The following is a 26527-nucleotide window of genomic DNA, read 5'->3' on the forward strand; positions in this document are numbered from 1 at the left end:
TGTGTCTGGCAGGGGCCCACACACAGCTCACCCAAGGACTTGGCCAGCAGTGTGTCCCTTCTCTGAGATGCCTCCTAGTTTCTCCCACAGCACCCTTGGGAGGTGCCCATGGCAAAAGCAAAATAAAAAACACTTTCAGAACTCCCCAGCCCAACTGGCTGCCTTCTGCGTACGCCCGCCCTCTATGTAAATGCCCACTGTTTGCACCTAAAACTCAGGAGCAAAGCAATCACTTCGGGAGACGGTGATGGTAAACAGTGTTATGTTAAACTTCTCGTGGTCCTCCTGACCGCTTGAGATGCAGGGGAAACGTTTGCCACTGAGGCTCCCCATCGGACCTCAGTCTGCACCAAGGGAGGACCACCTGTGGCCTCTGCAGCTAGGAGGTCCCAAAGCACCACAGCTAGGAGCTGCAGCGGAGCCAGGAGCTTATCTGGGCTGGAGGTGGAGTGGGAGGTGCCCAGGAGAGTGATGACATCACCGGCCGGCCCTTGAAAGATGAGCTGTTCCCCCGTGCCACTCCAGCTCCGCGCTCCTCAGGAGAGTGGGTAGAACTGTTGGGGGCAGCGGAGTGGCAGGCAGGCAGTCGCTGGACCTGGACCGAGGGAGGGACTGCCTACAACACAGAACCGGCTCGGTGAGTGTCCGGCAAGAACTAGTTCGAGGGGAGCACTAGTATCCCAGCCCGGAGAGGGCCTGGGCAGCAGCTGAGACTGAGCCCCAGGCTCCCAGAGGTTCTATGGTCCCGGGAGCTGGAGGAAGATTCCTTCCTCCCCTAAGTCTGAGGAATGGCTGGAGGAAGGCTTACAAATACAGACGGGGGTTCGCCTTGCCTGTTCCAGCTCATCCTTTCTGTGAGTGACCTGTGGTTTGAATTTCATAGGCTCCGTGTGGACAACATCGGCTAAAGCAGTGAGCGCCAGGCAGCAGGACAGGTGTCCCCGAGTCCGGCTTTTTATTCACTGGGCCACTGGTGGTGTTTTGTAACCCCCGAGAGTCTCTGTAATGTCTCCGAGTCTTGTTTTCTCTGTCTGCAAGGTGTGTTTGGCTGCTCCTTGGCGTGGAGATTAAGACAGAAAAAAGACTTTGTCCCCACTGTCTTCTGTGCCTCATCTGAGCCCATGGTGGCAGCTTTAATCCACAAATGCTTCGTGTACCCACTGCCCCCCCCCCCCCCCCCCCCCGTCCTCCATCAAGGAAGTGACTATGAGTGAGCTTTGTGGGTTGTCTTGGGTTCAAGTCCCAGCTCTGCTTTCACCCCAGTAGGTGACATACTTGGTGAAGGTTTTATAACTCGGGACCAGGGCCACGGAGAAGATTCAGTGGCTCCTTTTAATGCAGACAGAAATGTGGCCGCCCCGGGACGCGCCACATGTGCAGCTTGTGTTCCCCGGGTTGCTGGGTTGGTTAGCTCTGTGGCCTGTGTTGGGTGCAGCAGCGATGCTCCCGGGTTAGGCAGGTTAGAATGCGCCTTCCTGAGTCACAGGCTGCCTGTGATCTCTCCAACCGTCCACAGGAAGCTGGAGCTCTGCTGGGTGTGGGTGTGGTGCCAATGCCAGGCACAACTCCTGGCCCTTCTGTGTCAGAGAAGGGCTGGTAGAGGATCTGTCCCCGCCTCCCCGCGCCCTGTGACCTAACAGCAGTGTGGGTGATGGGAACACCCCACAGTTGTGAGACTCAGGAGCAGAGTTAGCTGTTTTCCTCTGCTTGGATCGGGGCAGGGACAGGCAGGAAAGGAGGGATGGAGAGAATATTTAAAAATGGAAAAGCTCCAATGCTTGCCTGGCAGTGAACCCTAGGAGTCCATGACAGCCCTACCCTGAGCTTGTACACTCACTGCAGCTTGGTGCAAAAAAAAAAAAAACAAAAAAAAAACAAACCCTGTAATCACACCCAGCAAGGCCCCCAGCGCAGATGAGGCTGAACAAGAATTTCAGGGTACCTAAGAGTGACATTAGAGCTACCCGTCTCTGCTGTTCAAGTATGGTCTGTAAGGGACCACATGGGCCAAGGGTAGAGTCCTACAGATTGCTGGGGTTGGGGGTGGGCTTCCAGAATGAAGGTGGGACCCACACCTCTATATCTGCTCATGGGACAGACAGTTGACTACTTAAGAACTGGGCCCAATGGTCACTGTCTGCTGAACAAAAGGAGTTTGCTGAATGGCTGGCCGCATTGCTCACAGGGAGAGCACTGAGAACCCACAGCTTGCTTGGGGCTAAGTTAAAGCAGCTGGCTTGGGAAGGTGACATTGTGAGCAGCCTGTGACATTCGTGAGGAAGCTAGTAATGCATATGGTAGTAAGTATAAGGTCATGAGGGACAGTGTTTTGCTTTAAGAAATCAAAGGTCATGACTTAAGGGATAGGAACCCACTGACACCAGAGACCCAAGTGATCACTTCCAACATGTATTCCTTGGCCCAGGAATCCCCAACCCATAAACGACTTTCTTAGTGTGAATGCTGGGACCAGGGTGCATCTCAGGATCAGAAAGCTGGCTGTTGCCTGTGAGCTGGTCCATCTCAGGAGGGCTCCGAGGCCAGCAATCCCCTTATCAGGTGGGGGTAACCAGCATCCCCAGAGCCACAGAGCATTTCCAGGTATTAAGGTTTATACAAGCGAGCTCTCCTTGGCTGGATAGACCTTCATCTGCCTGCTATGAAAAGGTTCACATGGCAAGCTTTCCCGGTTTTCTGGGGAAACCCAAGACACACACCCAGGGCTGCACTTCAGAGCAAACTAAAGGGCCCCTCCCCTCTCTCGTTCTGTCACCAAGATGGAATCTCTGCAACTCCGGAGACCAAAAAATTTCTTCCCTCTCCTCTCTTCTTTCCTCCTTTCTTCTGAAGCTAAGCTAGAAATGAATCCCTCCTTCCCCCACCACGTAGCCTAGGGCAAGCCATTTAGCTCTCTGAGCCTTGGTTCCCTCAGCTATAAATAGTAACTGAAGGAGAAACTACCTAAAAATTCAAATAGGAAACCCCCCTGAGAGTCTGGAGCACTCAGGGACCGCATTGGTCTTCCTCAGCAGTGACTCTGGGAGGCCATGGTCGGTCGCAAAGAAAGTAAGGAAGGGGAAGGTGTTGTACTGATGCTACTGGAGAACAGCCATGTGGCCAGAGGCTTCTGGCTTCTGCAGCACCCTACAGTGAATTATAAAACGCCAGTGGGGAACGGGATCCCGACACAGCAAGCCTTTAGCCTGAGAGGTGCATGTCCGTTGTTCTGACTATTGATCGTATATCGATATATGCCATAAAGAAACTCATATGTCAAGTTTTGTTTTGTTTATGAGCGCCAGGGCTCTACCTCAGAGCACTCACCTGGTATGAGTAAAGCCCTGGATTTCTTTCCCAGCACTTCAAAGAGTGAGGTGGTGTGCCGGTTGGTTATTTTTCAACTTGACACAAGCTAGAATTATCTGAGAAGAGGAAATGTCAATTGAGGAAATTCCTGCAGGCAAGCAGGTGGGCCATTTTTGTAATTAATAATTGATGTGGGAGCACCCAGCTGGCTGCGGTCAGTGTCCTCCCTGGGCAAGTGGTCTTGGGTTGGATAAGAAGGCAAAGTGGGGGATGGAGAGATGGCTCAGCAGTTAAGAGCACTGACTGATCTTCTAGAGATCCTGAGTTCAAATCCCAGCAACCACATGGTGGCTCACAACCATCTGTAATGGGATCTGATGCCCTGTTCTGGTGTGTCTGAAGACAGCGACAGCGTACTTAAATAAAATAAATGAATCTTTAAAGAAAGCAAGCAAAGTGAGCAAGCCAGGGGGAGCAAGGCAGTCAGCAGCTCTTTTCCATGGTTTCTGCTGCAAGTCCCTGCTGACAGTTCCTGCCTTGGACTGTGTCCCAGGATTTGTCAGCCAAATAAACCCTTCCCTCCGGGCTGCTTTTGGTCATGATCTCACAGCACAAAGCCAGCTGAGACAGGGGGTTGTTCAACGGATGCATAGAGGTAAAGACAGAATAACTGGAAGTGTCTATGTGTGTGATGTGTGTGCCCTTACGCTTGCTCATGGGCATCTGAAAAAGGATGGGATGGCAAGAGACAGCCTGGTGGCCTTCAGGGAGGGGGGTTAAGGTCACTGTGCTTCTTTCCCTAATATTTGAAACTATTGTGGCCTGCAAGTCCCCTTTCCGAAACTTAAATGAAATCTTAGGGGGAGAAAAAGCAAACAGAGATAGAAATAAGAAGACAAGTCAGGTTGGGCCTTGCACCTGGAATCCCGAAACTCAGAAAGCTGAGGCAGGAGGATTGGTCCAAGTACGAGACCAGCTTTCTGAATTCTATACGAGCAGATATAGCCTGGGTTTAGCTATATCTCAGGAGGTCTAAGGTCTGAAAAGGTGGAGTGGGGAAGTCACACACCCCTGCCTGCACCAGGTAGCCAGGCAGCAGTGGGGGCGGGGTGAGGCCAAGGCTGGGGTCTGAGGCTGGCAGAACGAACCATCCTTGGATCTTCAGTCTTGCTGGACTGTACACAGAAATGGAATCACTAAGCACCTACTATGTGGTGTTTGGCTCAGTGTTGAGCCCTGCAGCTAGAGAGGGTTTTTTGAAACCACCTCTAATACTAAGATGTATGGGGTTTCTTGAAACAGCCTCTGTTCACACAGAATCAGATTCCGAGGAGGGATTTGTCTTTCTGGGGGAAGAAAAGAAAAGAAAAAAACTTCTTGATTAAGTATTCCAGCCAAATAGAAAATTCAACATGCTAAATAATCTACTAAACGGGCAGCATTATAGAAAAGATGATTATGATTCGTGGTCCCTTCCAATTAAAGTCTAAGACATGGCCCTAAAGCTGGTTAGAACCTGACAGCGATGCTTAATAAATGCTTGGAATGGTTCCTCAGAAAAGATAAGCAGTTTGTAACTACCGGGGACCAAAATCACATGGAATTTCACCCAAAGGGGAAGATAGAAAAGAGAGGGAAGGAGGAAATGAGAGATGTACGAGGGGTTTCCACTTTGTTGTTCTCAAGTGTGGGTTGTGTGTGCACACACACACATGCACATGTGTGGAATTCATGGATGTGTTCATAAGCCCTCGACATGCAATTCCCTGTGAGACTGCAGGTCAAATCCTGAGTGTCTTCCTGCGTTACTCTTGATATTTTCAGAGTCTCCCCCTGAACTTGGAGCTTGCCAACTGGTAGGACTGGCTTGCCAGGGAGCCCTGGGAATCCTTCTGTCTCTCCCTCCTCTGTATATATGGATTACAAGGACATACCCTGATTGTATGTGTACATGCATAGGTGTGTGTGTGTGTAAAGGTCAAACTTCAACACTGAGTAGCTTATTCTGTAGTTCTTCACCTTAGTGTTGGAGACAGGGTCTCTGACTAAATCTGGGGTTCCCCATTTCAGTGACCAGCTAGCCTACGCCCTCTGAGATCATATATGCACGCCTTTGTACCTGGCTTTCCTGGGTGTTGAGGACATGAACTCAGGCCTTCATGGCTGTGTGACAAGCACTTTACCATGAAGCCATCTCTGCGGCCTCCGTTTTTATCATGTCTGGGAAAGGAATCATTACTCTTGGTGTTAGTCAGCAGATACAGACTCTCATGTCCGTCAGTAATTTAAAGACAGCTATTAGTAGGGTGTTAGAAATGGTGCCCATGACATGGCCCCCCACAGTTGCAGAAACCAACTGTGTGTTTCAGGCCTGCCAGAAAATCTCAGCAGGTATAGATTAATATTGAGAGATGCCTCATTTTGTATAAAGCTCTGGTAGGTTGTACTACAGAAGTTAACATCTGATATAAAATCTTAAAAATTCGAGAAACTATTCCTAAAACTCATTAATCGAAGCTTTGTGGTGAAATTGCAGATATCTAAGAAATGATCAGTTCTATGAAAGCAGCTCTTATTAAACTTGGGGGATGCAGCCAAGACTGTACCAGAGGACAATTCATTCCTTCAGAAATGTCAGTTATAAAACCATGAGGGTTACAAACATGAATTCGTCCAAATTCACTTAAAAATATATCTGTAGCTAAGCCAAGTTTGGTAGCACAGGTTTGTAGTCCCAGACACCCAGGGGGCTGAAGTGGGTGGATTACAAGCCTAAGACCAAAAGTCTGGTCAATATAATAAGACATTCCTACCTCAATAAAAATTGACCAGAACTGTAGCTTTGCAGGACAGTGCTTGCATAGCATTGCACAAAGCCATGAGTTTGACCCCCAGCACCACAAAACGAACTTACATAATGAGTAATAATCAGAAAGAAATAATAGAAAATAACAGCACAAAAAATGGAGGGCAAACTGGAAAGAAGAAAAATACTGACGTCAAAAAGCTTGCTGGGGGTGGTGGCGCACACCTTTAAGCCCAGTGTTTGGGAGGCAGAGGTGGGAAGGTCTGAGTTCAAGGCCAGCCTGATCTATAGAATGAGTTCCAGGACAGCCAAGACTACATGGAAGGAAAAAAGCAAAACAAAGAAGCTATTTAAGGAGAACCCAGGAACTGCTCTTTCTTTGTGGTGTGCATTACGTCGGTGCAAGGGTTTCATCACAGCATTCTCATGCACATACGTGTGTTGTTCACAGTCCAGTCAGTCCCTTCTCTTATTCGCCCGCTCAAGAGAGGGCTGGAGAAGAGAAAGGTGGGTGTGTCTGGTCTGAAAAGACAGGTCAGTTACTGGATGTTCAGGAGTAGTCTGTAGGCAAAGTTGGGGTCAGCCGTGTCCCGGCCTTTACTGAGGCTGCATAGGAGCTGCTCAGATGGGGGTCTCCACCAACTCCGGAGAAAGATCTCTTCCCACCTGGCCCCCAGGAGATCACTGGGGATTCTGTCTTGGACAGAAGGCTCCTTGACTTCAGAAAGGCATGCTGGGAAGAAAGTGCTTCCCTCTATCCAGAGCTCCTGCCTGGACGCCACACGTCTCTGGCTCAGTTTTCTACTGGAGTTTCTCTGGGCTCACAGCCGTGCTGATTATCTGACCCCTGGTATTAAAATAATGGGCCAGTGTTTAAAAATTAGGACCAATTGATCTTGTCCAGCAGTCTGAGCTTAAGCTCTGCCTGTGGGGATACTGACTTCTCTGGGCTTCTGCTTTCTCATTTGTATGGATCTGACGCAGGGAACCGGTGTCCAGCCGACAGAACAGGGGCTGTCTGATCTGTGCCCAGGATTTGAGATGTTGATCTATTCTTTATTCTCTCTCTCTCTCTCTCTCTCTCTCTCTCTCTCTCTCTCTCTCTCTCTCTCTCTTTCTCTCTCTCTCTCTCTTTTCTTTTAACTTTACATCCAGTCCCTTCCCAGCCTTCTCCCCCCCCCCAGATCAACCCCTTCCACTGTTCCCCTTTAAAAAAGAAAAAAAGAGAACAGGCCTCCTGGAGATATGTACCTAACAGGACCTAGTAAGACACAATAAGCTTTAAACCACTAGTTGAGCCTGCTCTGGAATCCCTGGATCAAACACCTCTGCTCAGAGGAACCGAAGCCTAGTGAGAGATTGTGTAGGCATCAAGTCCAAAGTCCGTACCCTGTGAAACAGAAAGTAAGGGAAAGGGCATGCTGTGGGCTGGAACCAGACAGGTAGTCATATGACACGTGCGGAAGTATGTTTGAGCCCTATCCTGGCCCCAGGGACCATCTCCACCCAAACCCTACACTGCTATTCATTCAGATAAACCTGCTCGCTGGGTGGTGTGTCTCCACCTGACACTGACAGACAGTCTGTAAAGGTGACACCATGGCTTCAGGAGCATTTGACCCTGACCTGGCTCTTATGTCAGCTGGCCTCCCCAGACAGACAACTGGTCAGCTATGAGGGCAGAGACTGGTTGAGGGTGGCAGAATCCTGAGCCCCGAGCTAGGCACTTCTGCAGCTGGAGGAATCCCAATGCCACCTAGATCTGGAGTGGCTTGTCATCCTCTCCCTCTGCAACCTAGGACTTCCCAGCAACGCACACGTGTTCAGTGTGATGATAAGTGTTAGTGGTTGAGAGGCTTCCCTCACAAGTGGCGTAGGCACTTCTTTCCCAGAATCCCTTTGGTGCCTGTGACTAACAGAATGGAAGTAGAGACATCTGAGCTCCTGACTGCCTAGAACCATCCTTAGATTAAGGGGAAAGACAAAGCAACTGTGATACCTGCAACTGTGAGGCCTGAGTCAGGCCAGGGTGTTGGCATTAATGAGTGACAGGGGTGAGCATGCCAGGGGCCCACAGTACCCTCACACCAACAGTAAAGCTCCTTAGCCTGCAGTCAGGGACTGGGGCTCAGACGTCTGGCCACAGCATAGGCAAATGGCAGGGCTAGGATTTGGATGGCAATCAATATGCCTCCATCCTGCCAATTCGCACTCAGAACCCGGTGCACCAGAGTTTGGGCAGCTTAGGGAGAGGGTGGGGGAAAGTACCCTCAAGCCTGAGGTACAGTGAGTTCCAGCTCCTCCAAGCCCTAGCAGCTGAGAAAAAGATGGAGCCTGGCGCCCCCTAGGCTGTGAGAATAGTTTAGAGAACAGAATTCTTCACAATACTCTGAACGCATTTTGCATTGCAGAGAGAAAAGATAGGTAGGTAAACGCCAGATTGGAAGCTATGCGTAGGGCCCCACTAGCTGCTTTATTCTTTGCAGAGGTTCTTATGCTGCAAGAAAAATCAAACTATGCAGGAATGAAGAACATCAGACGCCTACAGAACAGAGGCTGCATACAGGAGAGAAATAGGCTGTGATTCTGGACTCATCCAGTACCCAGCATTGTTACAAAGTACCCGAGGCTAATAACTTTGTAAATAAAGGGGTTTTGCCACCAGGTGTGGTGGGACACATCTGGAATCCCAGCACTAAGGAGACTGAGGCAGGAGGGAGAGAGAAATGGAGGCAGATGGAAGATAAGAGAGAAAAAAAAAAGAGCTTAATGAACTCAGTTTGTGTTGCTAAAAATCAATCTTTGAAACCCCCTCCCCCTTGTCTGTCAATGTTAGAGTGAATGACAGGGACAGAAATGCATCCTTCTGAGGCCACGCCTCCAATGACTTAAAAGCCTCCCTGCTAGACCCTACCTCTTAAAGGTTCCTCGCCACCACCTTCCAACACTGCCAGCTTAGGGACCAAATCTCCAACACTGGAACCTTGGCAGACAGAGTTAGGTGTGAGCACACCAGGTGAACTAAGATAAAAGGGAGACTTGCTCATGTGGGATGTGTTTAAAGTACTCACCACCATGAAAGTGACACTTAATGGTGACCCAACCCATAAAAACACTGTGGAGGCACCCGCTTCTGCCCATCTCCTCCTGGGATCTCCTTGGGCTGCCATGGCCAAACCAAGGAGTCAGGTTGGATCTCACAATCTCTGTAGGGCTTTGCGGCATGGTAGGAAGCCTGACGGCTCCTGAGTCCCATCTTTGAGGTCTTTTCAGATGACCTGGTCATCAGAAGCCCTCTGACTCACCTGTGGTAGTTAGGCGACCAGAGACCCACGGGAGAAACAGTTTACCATTTCATGTTAAACAAAAACACTATGCGTTTATTTGGCAGTTCCTACATAAGCAAGCCCTGGCTGGTTGTCTTTCTTACACAAACTAACCATAACTCACTCTCTATTTTGTTTCTTAAAGGAGAAAAATGCAAGGCTCCTTACCAAAAGTACCGTGTGCATGCCCGGGTGGAAGTCAGAAGGCAATGTTGGTGTCTTTCTTTATTGCTTCCCGACTTATTATTTGAGACAGACTCTCTTACCATACCTGTAGCTCAACTTTCAGCCAGACTGAGCAGCCAGCAGGCTCCCGGGAGCTGCCTTTCTTGCCCTTCTCCGGCGTTGAGGTTGCAGCATACACTGCCGAGGCCAGCTTTGCTGTGGCTGCTAAGGGTCTGAGGCTTCTCCCAGTCCCATAGATGCTCTTCACTTAAAAAGCAAGCTTAGGAATCTCTATAAAGAATAAAGGAAGTCCAAAGCAAACAGTGATCTCGAGGCTAAAGATGATCATCCTGTGGCTAAATGTGGTGACCCTACGGCTAAAGGCGGCGGTGCCCCAGTCCTCGGCAGCGCACGCTCCGGAACTTAGATTCTGAGTTGTGTAAACGGTTTAATGGCCTAAGTTTATAAGGCTGACAGGATTTCAGGAATAGATGCTCATCTGGGCAAGCTCTGAGGAGAGTCCTGTAGCAGTCATTGTATGGGCACAGAATAGCTTCTCGCTGGTGCCCCCTGAGGTTGAGCACTTCCTGTCCTTTCATTCCTCTCAGAAACAGCACCCCAAAAACGTAACCGCCCCTTTTAAAAGAGGGTGGAGTGGGGTTTCAATTTACTCACTAAATTATACCAAAATCCTGTTTTCTGGAGGCAGAATTCAAAGCGGTTCTGCCTCCCTCCTCCTTCCCCCTCCCCACCCCCTTCAGAAAACAATCAGAGCTGCCACCTGTTGCTGCCACCCTTGGTCTATAACCTGCCACATGCCCGCCAGGCCATTTCTACATTATCTTGGCTCTGAAGGTACCACTTCAGAGGAATGGGCAATCAAGAGTGGATCCTCGCAGATGGGCCAGCTGATGCTCCAGTAGATTAATTAAATTCTCATCAATAGCAATCCTAAAAATTAATTGAGCAGCTACTAGCTGCTCACCCCATGTAGCCCTAAGGTTTGAAGTACTTAGGACTCACCATTAATGGAGAAACAGAAGCATGACCCAGCTTCCCCGGGGCAGGCTTTGGATTGGGATGGGTTCCAGCAGGTCAAGCTGGCAATGAACTGGGCAGGGAATCTGGGCGGGTTTATCTCTGGCTCCAAAATATATGAAGTGCTGGTAAAGTCGCAAGCCTGCACACGTCAGAGCTCTGCTCAGTCCCAGCTCAGACTGGGGATTTTCCGCCCAGGCTGACACTCATACACGTTGAGGTCCCGGCTGAGGCCTCCCAGCCTTGGGACAGGTCATGAGCTTCTCCTCCGGCCAACTGAGCAACAAATCCAGCTCTCCTGATGTAGGCTGTGGGTGGGATAACAGATGTAAGTGACAAGAAGGTGGTCTGATGGGGACAGGCCTCAGCTGGAAAAGGGCTCGCTGCTCAAGCACGAGGACCTGAGTTCAATCCAGAGGTCAGCTGGAGAAGTGGCTCAGTGGTCACAAGCCCTGCCTGCTCTTCCAAAGGACCCAGGTTCAGTTCCCAGCACCCACATGGAGACTAACAACTGTTTGTAATGCCAGTTCCAGAGACCTGGTGTCCTCTTCCGGTCTACACACACACACACACACACACCTGTGCATGCATACAAAGAGAGGGGGGGGAATCCTTGAGGAATCTATAAGAGCAGATTATGTACAGATACAAGGGACCACCCCAGCCCCTCACAGCTGGGCAGCCTTCAGGATACAAATACCCCCTCTATGTACAGATGCAGGGAGCCTTCCAATTAACCAGAAGCACCCAATTAACACTCAAATTGATTCCCAGTAGTAGTGGCATTTTTCGATTCCCGCCCCAATGCTCAGGGTTCCCGAATGAGACACACACATACAGCCTTTATATTCTAATATGTCTTAAACAGCTCAATGGCTGGGCCATTTAACCTCCACATGGCTAATCCACCTCCCTCCAATATTTCCAAGTTATTATTTACTAAAATCTATGCCTTTTCTTTGCTGCCCTGGACCCAGTCAGGCAGCCCTCCTGGGGCCGCTCCTCCCCGGCTCCGGCATGGTGGCTAATGCTTGCCTCCTCTCCTGTACCTTCTCAGCTGTGGCGCTTCCTCCCTTTAGGACCAACACCATCAAAAGGAACCATGGCAGTTGAGGAAGCTGTTTATTGGTTATCTGAGATTTAAAACTACAGATGACAGCTTAAGAGACCATTCTGAGAAGTGGGGTACAGGTACAGATGGTGTGATAAGGAATTCCTAAGTAAAACATTCCAGGGTGTTTGGGGATTCTGAGCTACTCTTGAATTGAAGAAGAGGATGCTGCAGTGTGTGCTTGACCACACTAGGTTTATGGGTATGTGGTGGATTCTAGTGACCACCTAACAGTAAAGAAATTCTTTTGTAGGAGGCTATATCAGTCAGGGTTCTCTAGAGTACAGAATTTATAGAATGAATCTTTATATATAGAAAGGGAATTTATTAGAATGACTTGCAGGCTGAGTCCAGCTAATCTAACAATGGCTGCCTCTGAACAGAAAGTCCAAGAATCCAGTAGCTACTTAGTCCATGAGGCTGGATGTCTTAGCTGGTCCTCAGTGCACACTAAAATCCTAAAGAAGTAGGCTCTAGTGCCCATGAAGAAATAGTTTGCGACCCCTGGGGGGGCATAGACTCGGTATTGATTGAATATTAACGTGACAAATAATCTCTGAGCCAAATTTGAGATTGTCTTGAAGGAGATATGTGTGGAAGGATTTTAAAGGATAAAACCACATGGAAACCTTCAAAATCTATGCAAGCAGGCAAAAACTACTCTGTTCTGCCAAGCTCAGTACTTAAAGCAACTCAAAACAATCTTTGGGTATCTGCGTAAGCAAGTCACAGAAGCAAAACAAGCAGTTTGTCATGTCATAACAAGTGTTAGTTACAGCTGTACCTTTTTGAGTGGGGGCCACTGAGTCAGGGTTACTGGAAACTCATCTTTCAGGGTCTGCAGTCAGAGAAAAACAGCGTAGGGGTACCAGGATGGAGGCCGTAACACTTAAGAGTAGGCAAAGCCAGAGCAAAGAGTGAAAGCTTCCTTCTTCCATGTCTTTATACAAGATACACGCATGCACATGCACATACACATACACATGCATATATATATATATATATATACATGTATATATATATATATATATATATATATATATATATATATATGTCTTCTCACTTCAAGGTGTGTCTTCTCACTTCAAGCTCCAGATCAAAGGTGTGGATCTTCCTACTTCAGATTAAGCAGAAATTCCTTACTGGTGCGCCCTCCACTTTTGGAGCTGCTATTCATTCCTGATTGTAGTCAAGTTAACAGCCAAGAATAGCCTTCTCAGTGGTATAAAGAAAATACAGGAAAACACTCTGAGGGGCTACTTTGGGAAGTTTGCCAAGACTGAAGCCATAGGAGTTATGGAAGACAGAGAGAGAGGAGAGAAGAGAGGGTTTGCTTTTGTAACTATTGATGTTCTTGGCACGGTTGGTAAGATTGTGGTTCAGAGATACCTCACTATTCATGGGCATACGTGTGGAGAGGAAAGGACCCTTTCTGAACAAGAGGCGCGCGCAGTCTGCTGGATCACAGAGAGGTCATGGGGGTGGGTCTGGTAACTCTGTGGGCCGTGGAGGAAACTTTAGTTGAAGAGGAGGCTATGGTGGTGGGTGTGGTGACAGTGGAGGTAGCTGTGGAGGTGGCGGTGGCAGTTGCGGTGGCCCTGGTTACAGTAGGAGAGGAAGTGATGGCGGTTCTGGAATATGGAAGCCAAAGAGGAGAATGTGGTGGAGGAGGGGGATACGGTGGTTACAGTGAAGGAGGGGGCTTTGGTGGAGGTAACTATGGTTGGGAAGGACTATAATGATTGGGAAATTATAGTGAACAACCGAAATCAAAGTGTGGGCTGTGAAGGTGACAGTGTTGGTGGAAAGAGGCGGATGTTCCCTGGCGGTGGTTGTGGATCTGGTGGGGGAGGGGTGGGTGTGGCAACAGAAGGCTCCGGTTCTTAGTAGGAGGGGAGGTTGGGGGTTGTCAGCAAAGCTGCAGCTCACTCTAAGGCAGTTGTCCCCAAGCCAGAGCAACTGTCATCCACAGTCAGAAAGGCTCCTGCCGCTCAAACAGGAAAACCCTTCTTGTTTGGGACCCTCTTAGCCAGCGTTTGCAAAAGCATGGCTCCTGATCCCTGCACTGAAGCCTCAAGTCCGTGTTCCTTCCTGAAGTCTCTCATCTGTTGTAGCTTTTCCTTTTTGTTACATTGTGTATGTTGCCCTGTAAAATATGGCAGTGGTACCAGGAATAAAAAAAGAAAAGAATTAAGGAAATTTTAACTAAAAGAAAGAAAGAAAGAAAAGATCTATTTCCTAATATTTGCAGAGTAAGACAGACCAGGAGCTGGTCCAGGCGGTGACACGGTGACACGGAGAATGACAGATGCTCAGGATTTGCATACTACAGGAGGTGGGGGCAGGGAGTGGGACTGGCTGTGAGTTGTAAGCCATTAAAGTCTAGGGACAATCACAATGTGTCTTATGAAGCTGGTCTATTAGGTGCCCATTTGAAGTCGCTACAACATAGCCCAGTCAGCCTGAGTTTAAACCCCAACTCTTACCTGCTAGCTGTGCCTCAGTTTACCTATCTGTAAAACGGGGATGATAGCAATCGTATCTACATGCAGAATTTTATCTGTCACATGTTCAGAAACATGGAAAGACACATGGCCATGTGTGGTCATCAGGTTACATTTTCACCATTTCTCCCAAAACCCTGTTTAGAGAAGTCAGTCCATTTTACCAAAAAAAGTGGGATCATTTGCCCCAGGTTTTTTGGTGTGTACAGACAAAATGAAGACACTGCTCCTGTATCACCCGAATCCAGGCTAGACATGAAACAGCAGCCAGGACTCAGCCTTTTTTATGTTCTATGACTCCCCCACCCCAGCTCTATCTCTCTCTCTGTCTGTCTCTCTCTCTCTCTCTCTCTCTCTCTCTCTCTCTCTCTCTCTCTCTCTGCCCCTTGCTCTGCAGCTCAGCACTCAGAAACCAGCTTCCCTCCCACACCTTCCAGGAAATTCTGGCAGAGCCCAGAGTGCTGGAATTCTGTAGGGTTCGTCCCTCTCTTTTGAGGGGCTCCCCTTTCAGCAGACAGAGACCATGTGACCAAGGGGATAAGGGGATGCTCCAACTTTGGCAGGCCTGATTGGATAGAACCAGCCCAGAATCCTCAGAGGCTGAGGGGAGCTAGGCAGGGTGCCATCTTCTCTCTGCCATGGCCAGTGAAGGGAACTGGCCAAGATGGACTTGGCCCACCTTTGGGTGCCAATGAGAGAGAAAGTGTGCCTCTGAAAACTCAGTGGGCCAGTCCCATGGTCTCGGCTTACATGCTTCTCTGGATGGGGAGCTCACCCCAGAGTCATCTATAACCCATTTTCCAGATGAGAAAATAGAATGTTCAGGGGCACCACGCATTTACCCAAGGACACACCCGGTCCCCAGGGCTCAACTCCAGGCCAACCTCCCCCATTTTCGGCTATAATGTCCCAGGCAATGGGAGCTGACGCAGGTCCTCAGCGCAGCCTCAGAGGCTGCGGAGTTGCAGTTATCTGATAAGACCAACTGGCTCCTGAGCTCGCTCACGGCCCTGGGGAATCAATCGCTCACAGGAGTGTGTGTTCCTGTCTGGACGCACAGCAGCCTTCCTCTCTGATGTAGTTTTTTTAGTTTTGTTCTGTGGAAAAGATTCCTATCACCTCCTGTGACCAGTGATTACTTCAGTGCTTGTGACAGGAAACCGGGGGCTGTCAGAGGTGTGGGAAGACTGAGTCTTACCCTTTACCCTCACAACAAGCATGCACTAACATCTCGTGCGGGTCCACAGTAAGGGGCGCGGCGGTTTCAGACTCAAGGCTAACCAAGAGTGACCTCAGAGAATTCGTACCCTCGATGGGCTTCAAGTTCTTTTCTCGAATGCCACCTGGGAGTCCGTCCCATTCAAACACTTGAGAACCTCATGAAGTTAGAGCCTTAAATTACCATGTCACCTGAAGGAATGTTCCCAGGGGGTTCCTCCCTGGCCAAGCCCCAGAGCCCCTCTGACTGCTTCAGTTGGAGACAGGCAAAAATCTTGGCTCCAATTCCAGGCTGCTGTACCCAAGTTAGTCAGGGAAGTGAAGGGGTGGCTCTGTTTCCTCCTCTGCAAAAAAACAGGGAAGAGGGAAGGCTGGCCATTTTGCCTTTTGGCACCAGGGCTCTTCCTGAAGCCTGCTGTTAACGGGAGAAGGGTATACGGTATGCCTGGACACTTAACGTGTGCCTTGCAATTGTTAGCATCCTTGAAGCCTCCTCAAGGGGAATAGCTAGCAGCTAGAGAAACTCAGGTTGCTTTATCTACAGCTAATGATGTTGGAGCTGACCTTTGGGTTGGCTGTGGGTCTCAGTGATGAAATCCTGCGATGGGTCTGGTTCCTGGCCCTGCTTTGTCATGTGTCTGAGCATATGTAATAGTAACTGGGAGGCTCAGAATACACTGGGCATTCTCACAGAACATATCTAGTCACTGGAACATGGGCACACATGAGCATGCATGCATACACACATACATGTGCACACACGCATACTCTATGTACATACACACAACTATGTATACATATACAAACACTATGTACACATATACTCACATTCTGTGTGCCCACACTATATACAGACACAAATACACATACTATATGCACTATTCCTATGCACACTGTGCACATGTGTAGCACACAGCAGTCATTCTTCTTAGCTTCCTTGTTGTCTTAGTCAGGGTTTTACTGCTGTGCACAGACACCATGACCAAGGCAACTCTTATAAGGACAGCATTTAATTGGGGCTGGCTCATAGGTTCAGAGGTTCAGTCCATGATCAAGGTGGGACCATGGCAGCATCCAGGCAGGCGTGGTGCAGGAGCTGAGAGTCCTACATCTTCATCTGAAGGCTGCTAGCAGAATACTGACTTTCCGGCAGCTCAGATGAGGGTCTTAAAGCCCACGCCCACAATAACACACCTACTCCAGCAGGATCACACCTAAAAGTACCACTCCTTGGGCTGAGCATATACAAGCCATCACACTTGTCAAACTCTGTTCAAACCCCATTTTAAAGAAATGGCCGGTGTGGCTCCCAGTGAGGGGCAGAGCTGGGGATGGCGTCCACGGTGGCTCAGCGGCTGGCCTGGGTATCAGTATGACCTGGGACTCTCTGGAGTGGGCCGAGGGGGAGGAGAAGTGGTGATGTCTACACCGTACCGACCAGCTCAGGTCTCGGTCAGGCACTGTCGAGATCAGTCATCGTCACTCGCAGCGGCGCCATTTTGCCCAAGCCGGTGAAAATGTCCTTTGGTCTTCTCCGTGCGTTCTCCATTGTGATCCCCTTTCTCCATGTTGGGACACTCATTAGCAAGAACTTTGCTGCTCTGCTTGAGGAGCATGACATTTTTGTCCCAGAGGATGACGACGATGATGATTAACAGGGCACAGGGAGTCCAGGAGAAAGTACTAATGAAGTGGTGGCATGCTCAGCTCCTCGGCAGCAGAAGGAAAGCCCTCAGCGTCCTCACGGTTTGTGACAACAGACCAGAATCCTGTGCTTTGGGCGGTTCCCTCACAGCTCTCCACAGAGCACTGGAAATAACAGGCAAATCAAATTATGAGTATATAATAAACGAGTCATGTATAATGAAAAAAAAAATAGCCAGCAAAACAGAGGCAAGGGTCTTTCTTCATGTGAACCCATGATGGCCAGTCATCACAGTGGTCAGATATCAGAAGGGCCACTGTTCTTCTTTCCTGCTGTGAAGATCTTCTAGGAGCCCCCATCGGAGCCCGAGCGTGAGTGGATAGAGGGTCAGAGAGGCCCTGGGCAGTCAGAGGGTCAGAGAGGCCTGTACAACGCATCTTCCCCGTGGAGAAGGAAGGCACAGCCACCCCCTCAAGCAGTTAGGCTGTGAGCTCACCCACCTCAGCTCTTCCTTGGGAGGCATCCTGCATGAGGAGATGGATAGGAGGCTCTCCCGTGCCAGAGAAAGATTTAGCATTCAACCTTGTGCAGCCCTGAGTTTGAGGCCTGCCTCTGATTGGGTGTGGGCTTGGACCACGTGGAGCAGCTCCGTGCCTCTGCGGTTTTTGTCTGGGGTGTCTCAGCCTCCAAGAGTGTGAGGACGGAGCAGAGGTGCAAAGTTGTTGCTTTTTGCCTCTATTGCGCAAAGATATCTGCTTTGGAGCTGAGGAGGAGTGGACATCACCTGCCCACCATCGTCAGCTGGCCCACGATGATAGAGCACCTGCACGGCCAGACGCTTGACAGAGAAAGCAAAAGGAGCCACGTGGCAATTACAATAAATGTCTGCGGCAGGAGAGACAGACCGCACCACCCGAGCAGCGGGAAATCACAACAGTCCCGGGCCGGAGTTTGGGTTGAGTAACGGAGCCAGCTGGAGATTTAGATCATAGGATTTATTGCCAGAAGTTGGCTGACAGACCTGGGGGCAGTGTCTGGGTTCCCTGAAGAAGGCCTTTTGGGAAGGGTCAGCCCTGTGCTGGATTTGGACTGAAGCTGCCAGCCCTAAGGAGTGTTTCTTCTTCAGTGAAACTGGGGTCTGGTCTGAATTTCCTCCAGTCGGTGACCTAAGGCAAAGGCTTACCCTTCAACACTGTGACACATCGCCATAATCAACAAATGCATTGTGTCACATCCTGAGATATGCGAGGCACAGAAGCCATATGTTAGACATGCCTACTGGATGTCTTCCTTGTAGAAAATCAGCGGCCATAGATTTTACCTAAAGCCACCTCTGTAATACATAGGTCATCATTGGGGGACATAACAGGGAACAGTGGCCTAGTCAGGTTGTCACACAGGGATGATCATGGCAAAGCACTTGAAGAAGATCCGTGGGAGGTAGGGGCAGCAGCTGGGCAGCTGGCCAAGGTGTGTGGCTTCAGGCAATGATAGTAGGATAGAAAATGTCTGGGGAAGCCAGAGCTAAATTAGGATGTCTGCGGCACTAGAACACATTCAACAAAAGGGAACTGAGACAAAGGGACGGGTTTAAAAGCACTAAGCTTGTTTCAAGGTCATTATGACGCCTTTGAACAGCTCAGGGGCACAGTCCCTTGAGAGGGCTAATGGCGCAGACAGGACTTTTACTTCAAGGGATATGAGTGGTAAGATTCCATTGCAAATCTGTCCGTGAAGTTCAGTGTGGGAAGGCAAAGTAACATTCTAAACAGGATCAGCCAGCCAGTCACGGCGAACAAGAAAGGACAAAGAATTAAGTCAGCTCCCCTCCCAGGGTCCAAGGCGGGCAGTCAGGCAAGCTCTCCTTGCCTCCTGCCTCCACTGCAGAAAGCGAAGATGGGAAAAGTCTCCCTCTGTCCTTAGGTAATATTTCCAGAATGATCCAGAACCAGAAAGTGTTTAGATGCTGGGAGGGCGCGCGCGCGCACGCGCGCACACACACACACACACACACACACACACACACACACACACGTCTAGTTTGGATCTGGTTTTTTTGATCTGATTCTTTAAGAGTTCTGAGACACCTGCTGTCCACCTCAACCCCCAACCCACCCCTGTAGGTGGCTCTGACCTTCCTCCTTTAAGGGTGCAGTTTCCCTGGAAACCCATACTCAGGGCTGTGCTTTGCTGCAGGAGCTGCTGCAGGTTGTGAGGTCACCTCCCCCCCCAACCCCCCTGCCAGCCCCATCTGTGCTTTGGCTGGAGGTTTACCTAGCAATTTAGGGAAATTTTATATTCTGAGAGAAGTCAGGAGAGGGATTTAGGAAGCCTGATCCTTTCTGGCTCTGTCCTGGTGGTGTGAAGAGGTTTGATTACTGATTCGCTCTTCTTATTCAAGGGGCAGAGGCATGATGGGCAAAGAGTGGGAAATCCAGGAGATGGGGCCCTCCCATGAGAAAAGTGTGTGGTCTGGGGTGAGCATACATGTATACTTTGCATACATGGAAAGATGCGCACAGGTACACATGCACACACGTGTGCACATACGCTTTTTGTTGAGATGCTGAAATACAGGAGAACTGACCCTCGGAACACAGACAGAACATGGTCTCAGTGGTTCCCCGGGATCATCCGGCTGCCCACTTTGTGTTCGTGCAGGTAGGAAGTCGGGATCAAACATGAGCTGTGAACAGGCAGGAAGCAGGCTGAGCGGAAGGGCCTCTCCCTCAATCCTGACCTATCCTGTTCCTGTGGCTGAAGCAGGGCGCCCCCTGGTGGTGCATCGAGAGCAGATTACTGGCCAAGAGCTAGCACTTAACTGCTGGTGACATTGGAAAGAAAGGCTGTCCTGCTGACTTTCATGATAATAGCCACACAGATTTTATCTGTATTGATCAGGAACGAAACAGACAGAATTAATGTATATATTAAAAGGCGGTTTCTTAGAGTGCTTATGTAATATGGTCTCGGTAGCCCAACGATGCCTGTTTCTTCATTCTGAAGGAGTTGAGAACCTCAAGATCAGTTCCCCAGCAGTCCCAATCTGGTACTAGAGGATTGGAGAATTCCCAGAGAGCCTCTGGCTCTCAGTCCATGTCGGATACCCCCAAAAAGTTGGGTAGTGCTATCAGTGACAGCCTGCAGCAGCAGTAGGGTAGATGAACTTACCAACGAGAATGAATGAAGTGAGCAGGCAAAAAGCAAAGCTTTCCTCTTCCACTCCCCACTCCTCCATCCCCCTGCTTTATCTGGGCTGCCTCCCAAGCTGCTGCCCATGCTGAGCGTGCGAGAGAATTGGAGTGTTAGATGCCCTGGCTCCCAACATCTGCAGGAGTCAACTCAGACCCGTCCCATCCCTGAGAATCAACATCTGTAGAGCTCCCCTCCTGCTTTCACTCCCCGCCCCCAGCACGTGCAGCACAAGCTTTTCCTCCTCGTTCTTTTTAAACATTCTTCTCGTATCTGAACTTGCTCTCCAAAACTGTATTTCTCAGGACCCCAGTGGGAGCCAGAAGGCACATTTGGGCTGGGTGGCATCAGAGAGGTTGGCAAACTGGTCCACTTTGGAGTGTAGAAAGTGTGTGGGGAGGACACAATTGGTTGCCCTGAGATGGCATAACCTACACTCCCTGTCCTTTCCCTTTAGACAGTGGGCTCTCGGTGAGAGCTGGAACCACTGGACCCCTGGCCAGACTCACTGGGAAGCCAAATGGCAGAATCCCAGGAGTGATCCCAAAGGGTGCTGCCGCCAAGCCCAAGGCAGTGGAGAACAGGGGGTGGTCTGGAGCCCAGGAGAAGCCACACTGGAGCCAGGCGGTTTCCAGATATACAGAAGCAGAGGGTAGCCTGCAGTCGCCAGCTCCCCTGAGCAGTAAAGTTCCCGTTGCCTACTTGTTGGGCAAGAGAGAACACACATTTTGCTTTTATCTTGAAAGCAGGGGCTGGTTGGGCCATACCGGTCACTGGAGGCATTGGACACCTTTTCAGGGCTACCAAGATCAAGGGCCTAAGGTCTCCAGGAGCTGTCACTGTCCAGATGAACCATGCCTAGCCACAGACTAGCCAGTCTCAGGACAGAAGACGCATCTCTGCCTTTCTCCTGGATAACTAGCAAGTGACTAACAGACACCCCACACCCCATAGTAATTCTTAACATATGCTAGACCCAGTGCCTCAAATTCACAGTCTCAGACACCCAGGTGGATTTCCCCCTAAAGAGTCTGGAAGGGTAGCTGTGGAGGATTCTCTTTCCCAATCTTCTCAATTTTGAGAAGCAGAAAGACTCTCCTGAGTTCCTAGACCTGGCCTTGGCTTTGGAAGGTTCCAGTAAACCTTACCCAGTGTCATCTGGGAGCCTTCCAATACATTGTATTCCCCCAATACTGTCTGCACTGATCTACGAGAGCGCGCGCGCGCGCGCACACACACACACACACACACACACACACAGGCACGCATGACGCACACACTCATGCACACACACTGAACTGAACAAAGTGTGAAGGCCAAGATAGGCTGAAACACCTGACAGAAACAGCTGAGCAGAGGCAAGTTTGGGCGGACTCAGCTTCAACGTTTTTGGTCTACTAGGGAAGGCTTAGCAGAGGTCATGTAGTGAGAGCCTCTCGTTGTAGGAGACAGGAAGAGAGAGTCACTCGGAACCAGGGGTGTGTATGACCTTCCAGAGGCCTGCCCCTAGTGACCCACCTCTGCTAGACAATCCCCACCCCCTAAAGGTTCATGACGTGTGAAAATAGCTCCACCCCTTGGGACCACGTGTTCAAGACATGAGCCTGTAGAGGACAGTTCAGACTAAACGTGTATAGCGCCTTTCATAAGAACCAGGAACTCTCACGAGCCCCCAGAGGACACAGCCAAGTCTTTGGCCTTGTATTTGACATTGGTTGGACAAGCCTTAGTGACTATTTGATGGCATATCCTCCTTCTCTGTGGCCTGCAAGCTTCCTGCACATAGACAGTGTACCTGCGTTCACCGTGAGAGCCTGCACCCCTCATGGGTTAAGCATTTGTAAGTCCAGAGAAGGCCCAAGACCCTGTCTTTCATCCTCATGGAGGATAGATTTTCCTTTCAATTATTTTTTTTTTACTGTGTGTATCTATATACCATCTGTGTGGGTGTGGTGTCTTGGAGGCAAGAAGAGGATGTCAGATCTCCTGGAACTGGAGTTACAGTCAGTTGTGAGCTCCCATGTGGGTGCTGGGATTCGAACCCAGGTCCTCTGTAAGAGCAGTCAGTGCTCTTAACCACTCTCAAGCCCAGATACGTGTGTTTTGACTGTCACAGCTAATGACGTTTCCTTCTCTCCTTCCCCAGGAGGATCCTCACTCGTCTTTGTCCTGAGCACAAATGTCCTGCTCTTGGAAGCGAGCCATGCTTCTGTCTGTGCATGAGCCCATGCCGACCACGGTCTCTTTCGGGTGAGTCAAGGGATCTTCAGCTCACTATTGGTCACTCTGGGTCTCCAGGACCGACAGCATCCTGTTTTGGATCACGGTTAAAGGAGCATTTCATATTAGGCCCAAAGACTAAAAAGCTTTAACATCAGTCCCCACGGCCCTGTCAGGAGCAGTGGGAGAGGGCTTTTGTGGGACGAGGGAAAGGCATGGGGACACTTCATTGCATGCGAGCTGTCCAAGTCATTGTGAAGACAGAGTCACCAAGGCATTGACCATCTGCTGGAAGACTAAGGGAAGCCTTGGGGAAACTGAGTCAGGGTAGAGCCAGGAGACAGGGCCTCCATCCCGAGGAAACAAAGCTGGCAGAACAGCGGAGGATCCTAACCGATCCTCGACATCCCGTGGCAGGTGCGGCAGACGTCTCCACCCTGCCAGGCCACTGGGAACTGTCCCGATAGCCCCATTGTTCACTGGCACTCCTGGGTTTCCTCAGAGCGAAGATGGCTCTGATGGTATGCACGAGTCTCCAGTGAGCAAATAGCTCCCCCAAGCTGCTGTTAGGAACATGGGCCAGGGGCTGGAATGAGGACATCTGGAAGATCCCAAAGAAGTCTATTCCATAGGTCACCGCGTAGGACAGCCTGCAGGTGGCGCGTCTCTGCTGCGTGATGAGTTGAAGAGACTGAGCCAGGGGAGCAGAAGCAGCACAGGCTGCTTTGGGGCTGTGACTCCCCTTACTCCCTGGGGTGTCTGGCTTCCCATAGCCCACTCTGTGAGGCCAGGAAGACATGCAATGCATTTAATGACCCCACCTCAGAAGTCAAGTGTCGCCATTGCCACTGTGGGTCAGGAGCAGTTCGCCAAGTCCAGTCACGTCCATGAGAAGAAGAATTAGACCAGAAGGAACTGGGTTAGAGAATTATTTTTGTAGCAAGGCATTTTTCCAGAGTGTACATCTTACCCCCTGGCCCCTCCGTATCATCCTCAGGACAACAGTGGAGACTTCTCTTCTTCCTTTGTTCAGACTCATCTCTCGTATCTCCCGCCACATACTTCCCTGCCATATCTGGTACCACCTTCCAAACTTGAATCTCACTTCCTGACCCCAAATTAGACTTGAGATGGGTCATTGCTCCAGCCTTGCCTGCTTTGTTCTCCCCCATCTGGAGGCTTTTTAAAATATTGTTTGGGACCAGCTCCAGGATTCCTGATGGTGGTGATGGCGATGGAGGTGATGATGGAGGTGATGATGGTGATCATGATGGAGGTGATGATGTTAATGGTGATTGTGATGGTGGTGATGGTGATGGTGGTGATGATGGAGGTGATGATGGTGATTGTGATGATGGTGATGGTGGTTGTGATAATTCTGGTGATGGTGGTGACGGTGGTGGTAGTGGTGATGATGGAGGTGATGATAGTGATCATGATGGAGGTGATGATGTTAATGGTGATTGTGATGGTGGTGATGGTGATGGTGGTGGTGATGGTGAGGGAGAAGGGGATGGTGAGGGAGAAGGGATGCTGGGTCTGTGCCCTCCTGAAATCACCACCTACCCAGGACTCATCACAAAGTTGTCTATGGCTATTAGGAGCAAAACAAACTCCTTATCTACAAGGAAGCTACAGGGGCTCCAGATACCTCAGGATCCAGAGTCACCCATGAGTCACAGGCCCCAGCCTGGTTCTTGGTTAGCACCAGCCCAGAAGACATCCTGGGACTCTTCCTGAAACACCTCAGGATGATGACCAGAGCCTTCTCACGTATAGTCTAGTGTCTCCTCTCACCTGCCCTGCAGTGAAAGGGTCCTCCCATCCCCCAATCCACAAGTGTGTCTCCATCCCCCACTCCACAGGTGTGTCTCCATCCCCCACTCCACAGGTGTGTCTCCATCCCCCCACTCCACAGGTGTGTCTCCATCCCCCCACTCCACAGGTGTGCCTCCATCCCCCACTCCACAGGTGTGTCTCCATCCCCCACTCCACAGGTGTGCCTCCATCCCCCACTCCACAGGTGTGTCTCCATCCCCCACTCCACAGGTGTGTCTCCATCCCCCACTCCACAGGTGTGCCTCCATCCCCCACTTCACAGGTGTGCCTCCATCCCGCACTCCACAGGTGTCTCCATCCCCCACTATACAGGTGTGTCTCCATCCCCCACTCGACAGGTGTGCCTCCATCCCCCACTACACAGGTGTGTGCTTTAGGCTTTGCAATGCATCTTCATAATCATGTTTTGATATTATTATTGGTTTGGCAGTTCAGAAACATTAAGCCATTGTCCAAGGTCATACCGTGACCAGGACTTGACCCCAGGAGGACTGGTCCAAAGCCTCGCCATTTCTCCAACCTCTGCTCACTTTCTGTGCTTTGCTGCTGGTGGGCACAGGCACAGGTTCTCCCTCTGCTGAAAGACAAAGACTGTCGTGGAAGTGGCCGTGCTCTTGGCAGAAGAACATCACTGATCTGGTCTAGTTCATAGCTTACCCATGACGCTCCCCTCTGGGGAGCTGACAGGTCACAGCCCCATAGGGAAGAGGCATGAGAAGGCAGTGGGCACATCTTCTCGTAATGGAGGCTTCGTGGGAATCAGGACCCAGACCAAGAAATACTATGTTCCTTTGGTCCCAACAGCAAAGGACCTCTCAAAGGGCTGGAGAGTCCAGTGTCTCCTAGTGCTATGCACAGAGAAATTGCAGTCCCACCACGTCCCACACCGCCACTACCCCAGGGAGCCATTAGTTGAGCAATAGACTTTCTGGTCTACCTCTCCTTCTGTGCTCCTCCCTGCCCCTCCTCCTTCCCCTATCCCGTCTGCTCCTCCCCTCCCCCTCCTTGTGGCCCAGAGATACAACAGTCTCTTCTCTACTGTTTTTCAGCATTGAGATGGTCAACGCCACCACACAAGTCCTCGGGTCTGCTCTTAACAGGACCCTCTCAGAGATGAACTGCCCAGACACCAATTGGTGGAGCTGGCTCAATGCCATCCAGGCCCCCTTCCTCTGGGTCCTCTTCCTGCTGGCCGCGCTGGAGAACATCTTTGTCCTCAGCGTGTTCTGTCTGCACAAGAACAGCTGCACCGTGGCAGAGATCTACCTGGGCAACCTGGCAGCCGCGGACCTCATCCTGGCCTGCGGATTACCCTTCTGGGCCATCACCATCGCCAATAACTTCGACTGGCTGTTTGGAGAGGTGCTGTGCCGTGTGGTGAACACCATGATCTACATGAACCTCTACAGCAGCATCTGCTTCCTGATGCTTGTGAGCATTGACCGCTACCTGGCGCTCGTGAAGACCATGTCCATGGGCCGGATGCGCGGGGTGCGCTGGGCCAAACTCTACAGCCTGGTGATCTGGGTCTGTACGCTGCTCCTGAGTTCACCCATGTTGGTGTTCAGGACCATGAGGGACTACAGCGAGGAGGGCTACAATGTCACCGCCTGTGTCATCGTCTACCCGTCCCGCTCCTGGGAGGTCTTCACCAACATGCTGCTGAACCTGGTGGGTTTCCTCCTGCCCCTGAGCATCATCACCTTCTGCACGGTGCGGATCCTGCAGGTGCTGAGGAACAACGAGATGAAGAAGTTCAAGGAGGTGCAGACGGAGAGGAAGGCCACTGTGCTGGTGTTGGCTGTCCTGGGGCTCTTCGTGCTGTGTTGGGTGCCTTTCCAGATCAGCACCTTCCTGGACACGCTGCTGCGTCTCGGCGTGCTGTCGGGATGCTGGGACGAGCACATCGTGGATGTCATCACCCAGATCAGTTCCTACGTGGCCTACAGCAACAGCTGCCTCAACCCGCTGGTGTATGTGATCGTAGGCAAACGCTTCCGGAAGAAGTCCCGAGAGGTGTACCGGGCGATGTGCCGCAAAGGGGGCTGCATGGGAGAGGCCAACCAGATGGAGAACTCCATGGGGACCCTGAGGACCTCTATCTCAGTGGAACGACAAATCCACAAGCTGCAGGACTGGGCAGGGAACAAACAGTGA

General features: G+C 50.5%; 1 protein-coding gene across 1 annotated transcript; it reads left to right on the top strand.

Moving 5' to 3' along the window:
* Positions 1-532: 532 nt before the first annotated feature.
* Positions 533-26527, top strand: BDKRB2 (bradykinin receptor B2; the record flags this gene model as incomplete). Its single annotated transcript, XM_080934742.1, has 3 exons — positions 533-637; positions 22458-22561; positions 25420-26527. The coding sequence occupies exons 2-3, from the start codon at positions 22491-22493 to the stop codon at positions 26525-26527; spliced, it is 1179 nt and encodes a 392-aa protein (XP_080790868.1). The 5' UTR covers positions 533-637; positions 22458-22490.

Source organism: Micromys minutus (genome assembly GCF_963924665.1).
Source record: "Micromys minutus genome assembly, chromosome: 1".
Lineage (NCBI taxonomy): Eukaryota > Metazoa > Chordata > Mammalia > Rodentia > Muridae > Micromys > Micromys minutus.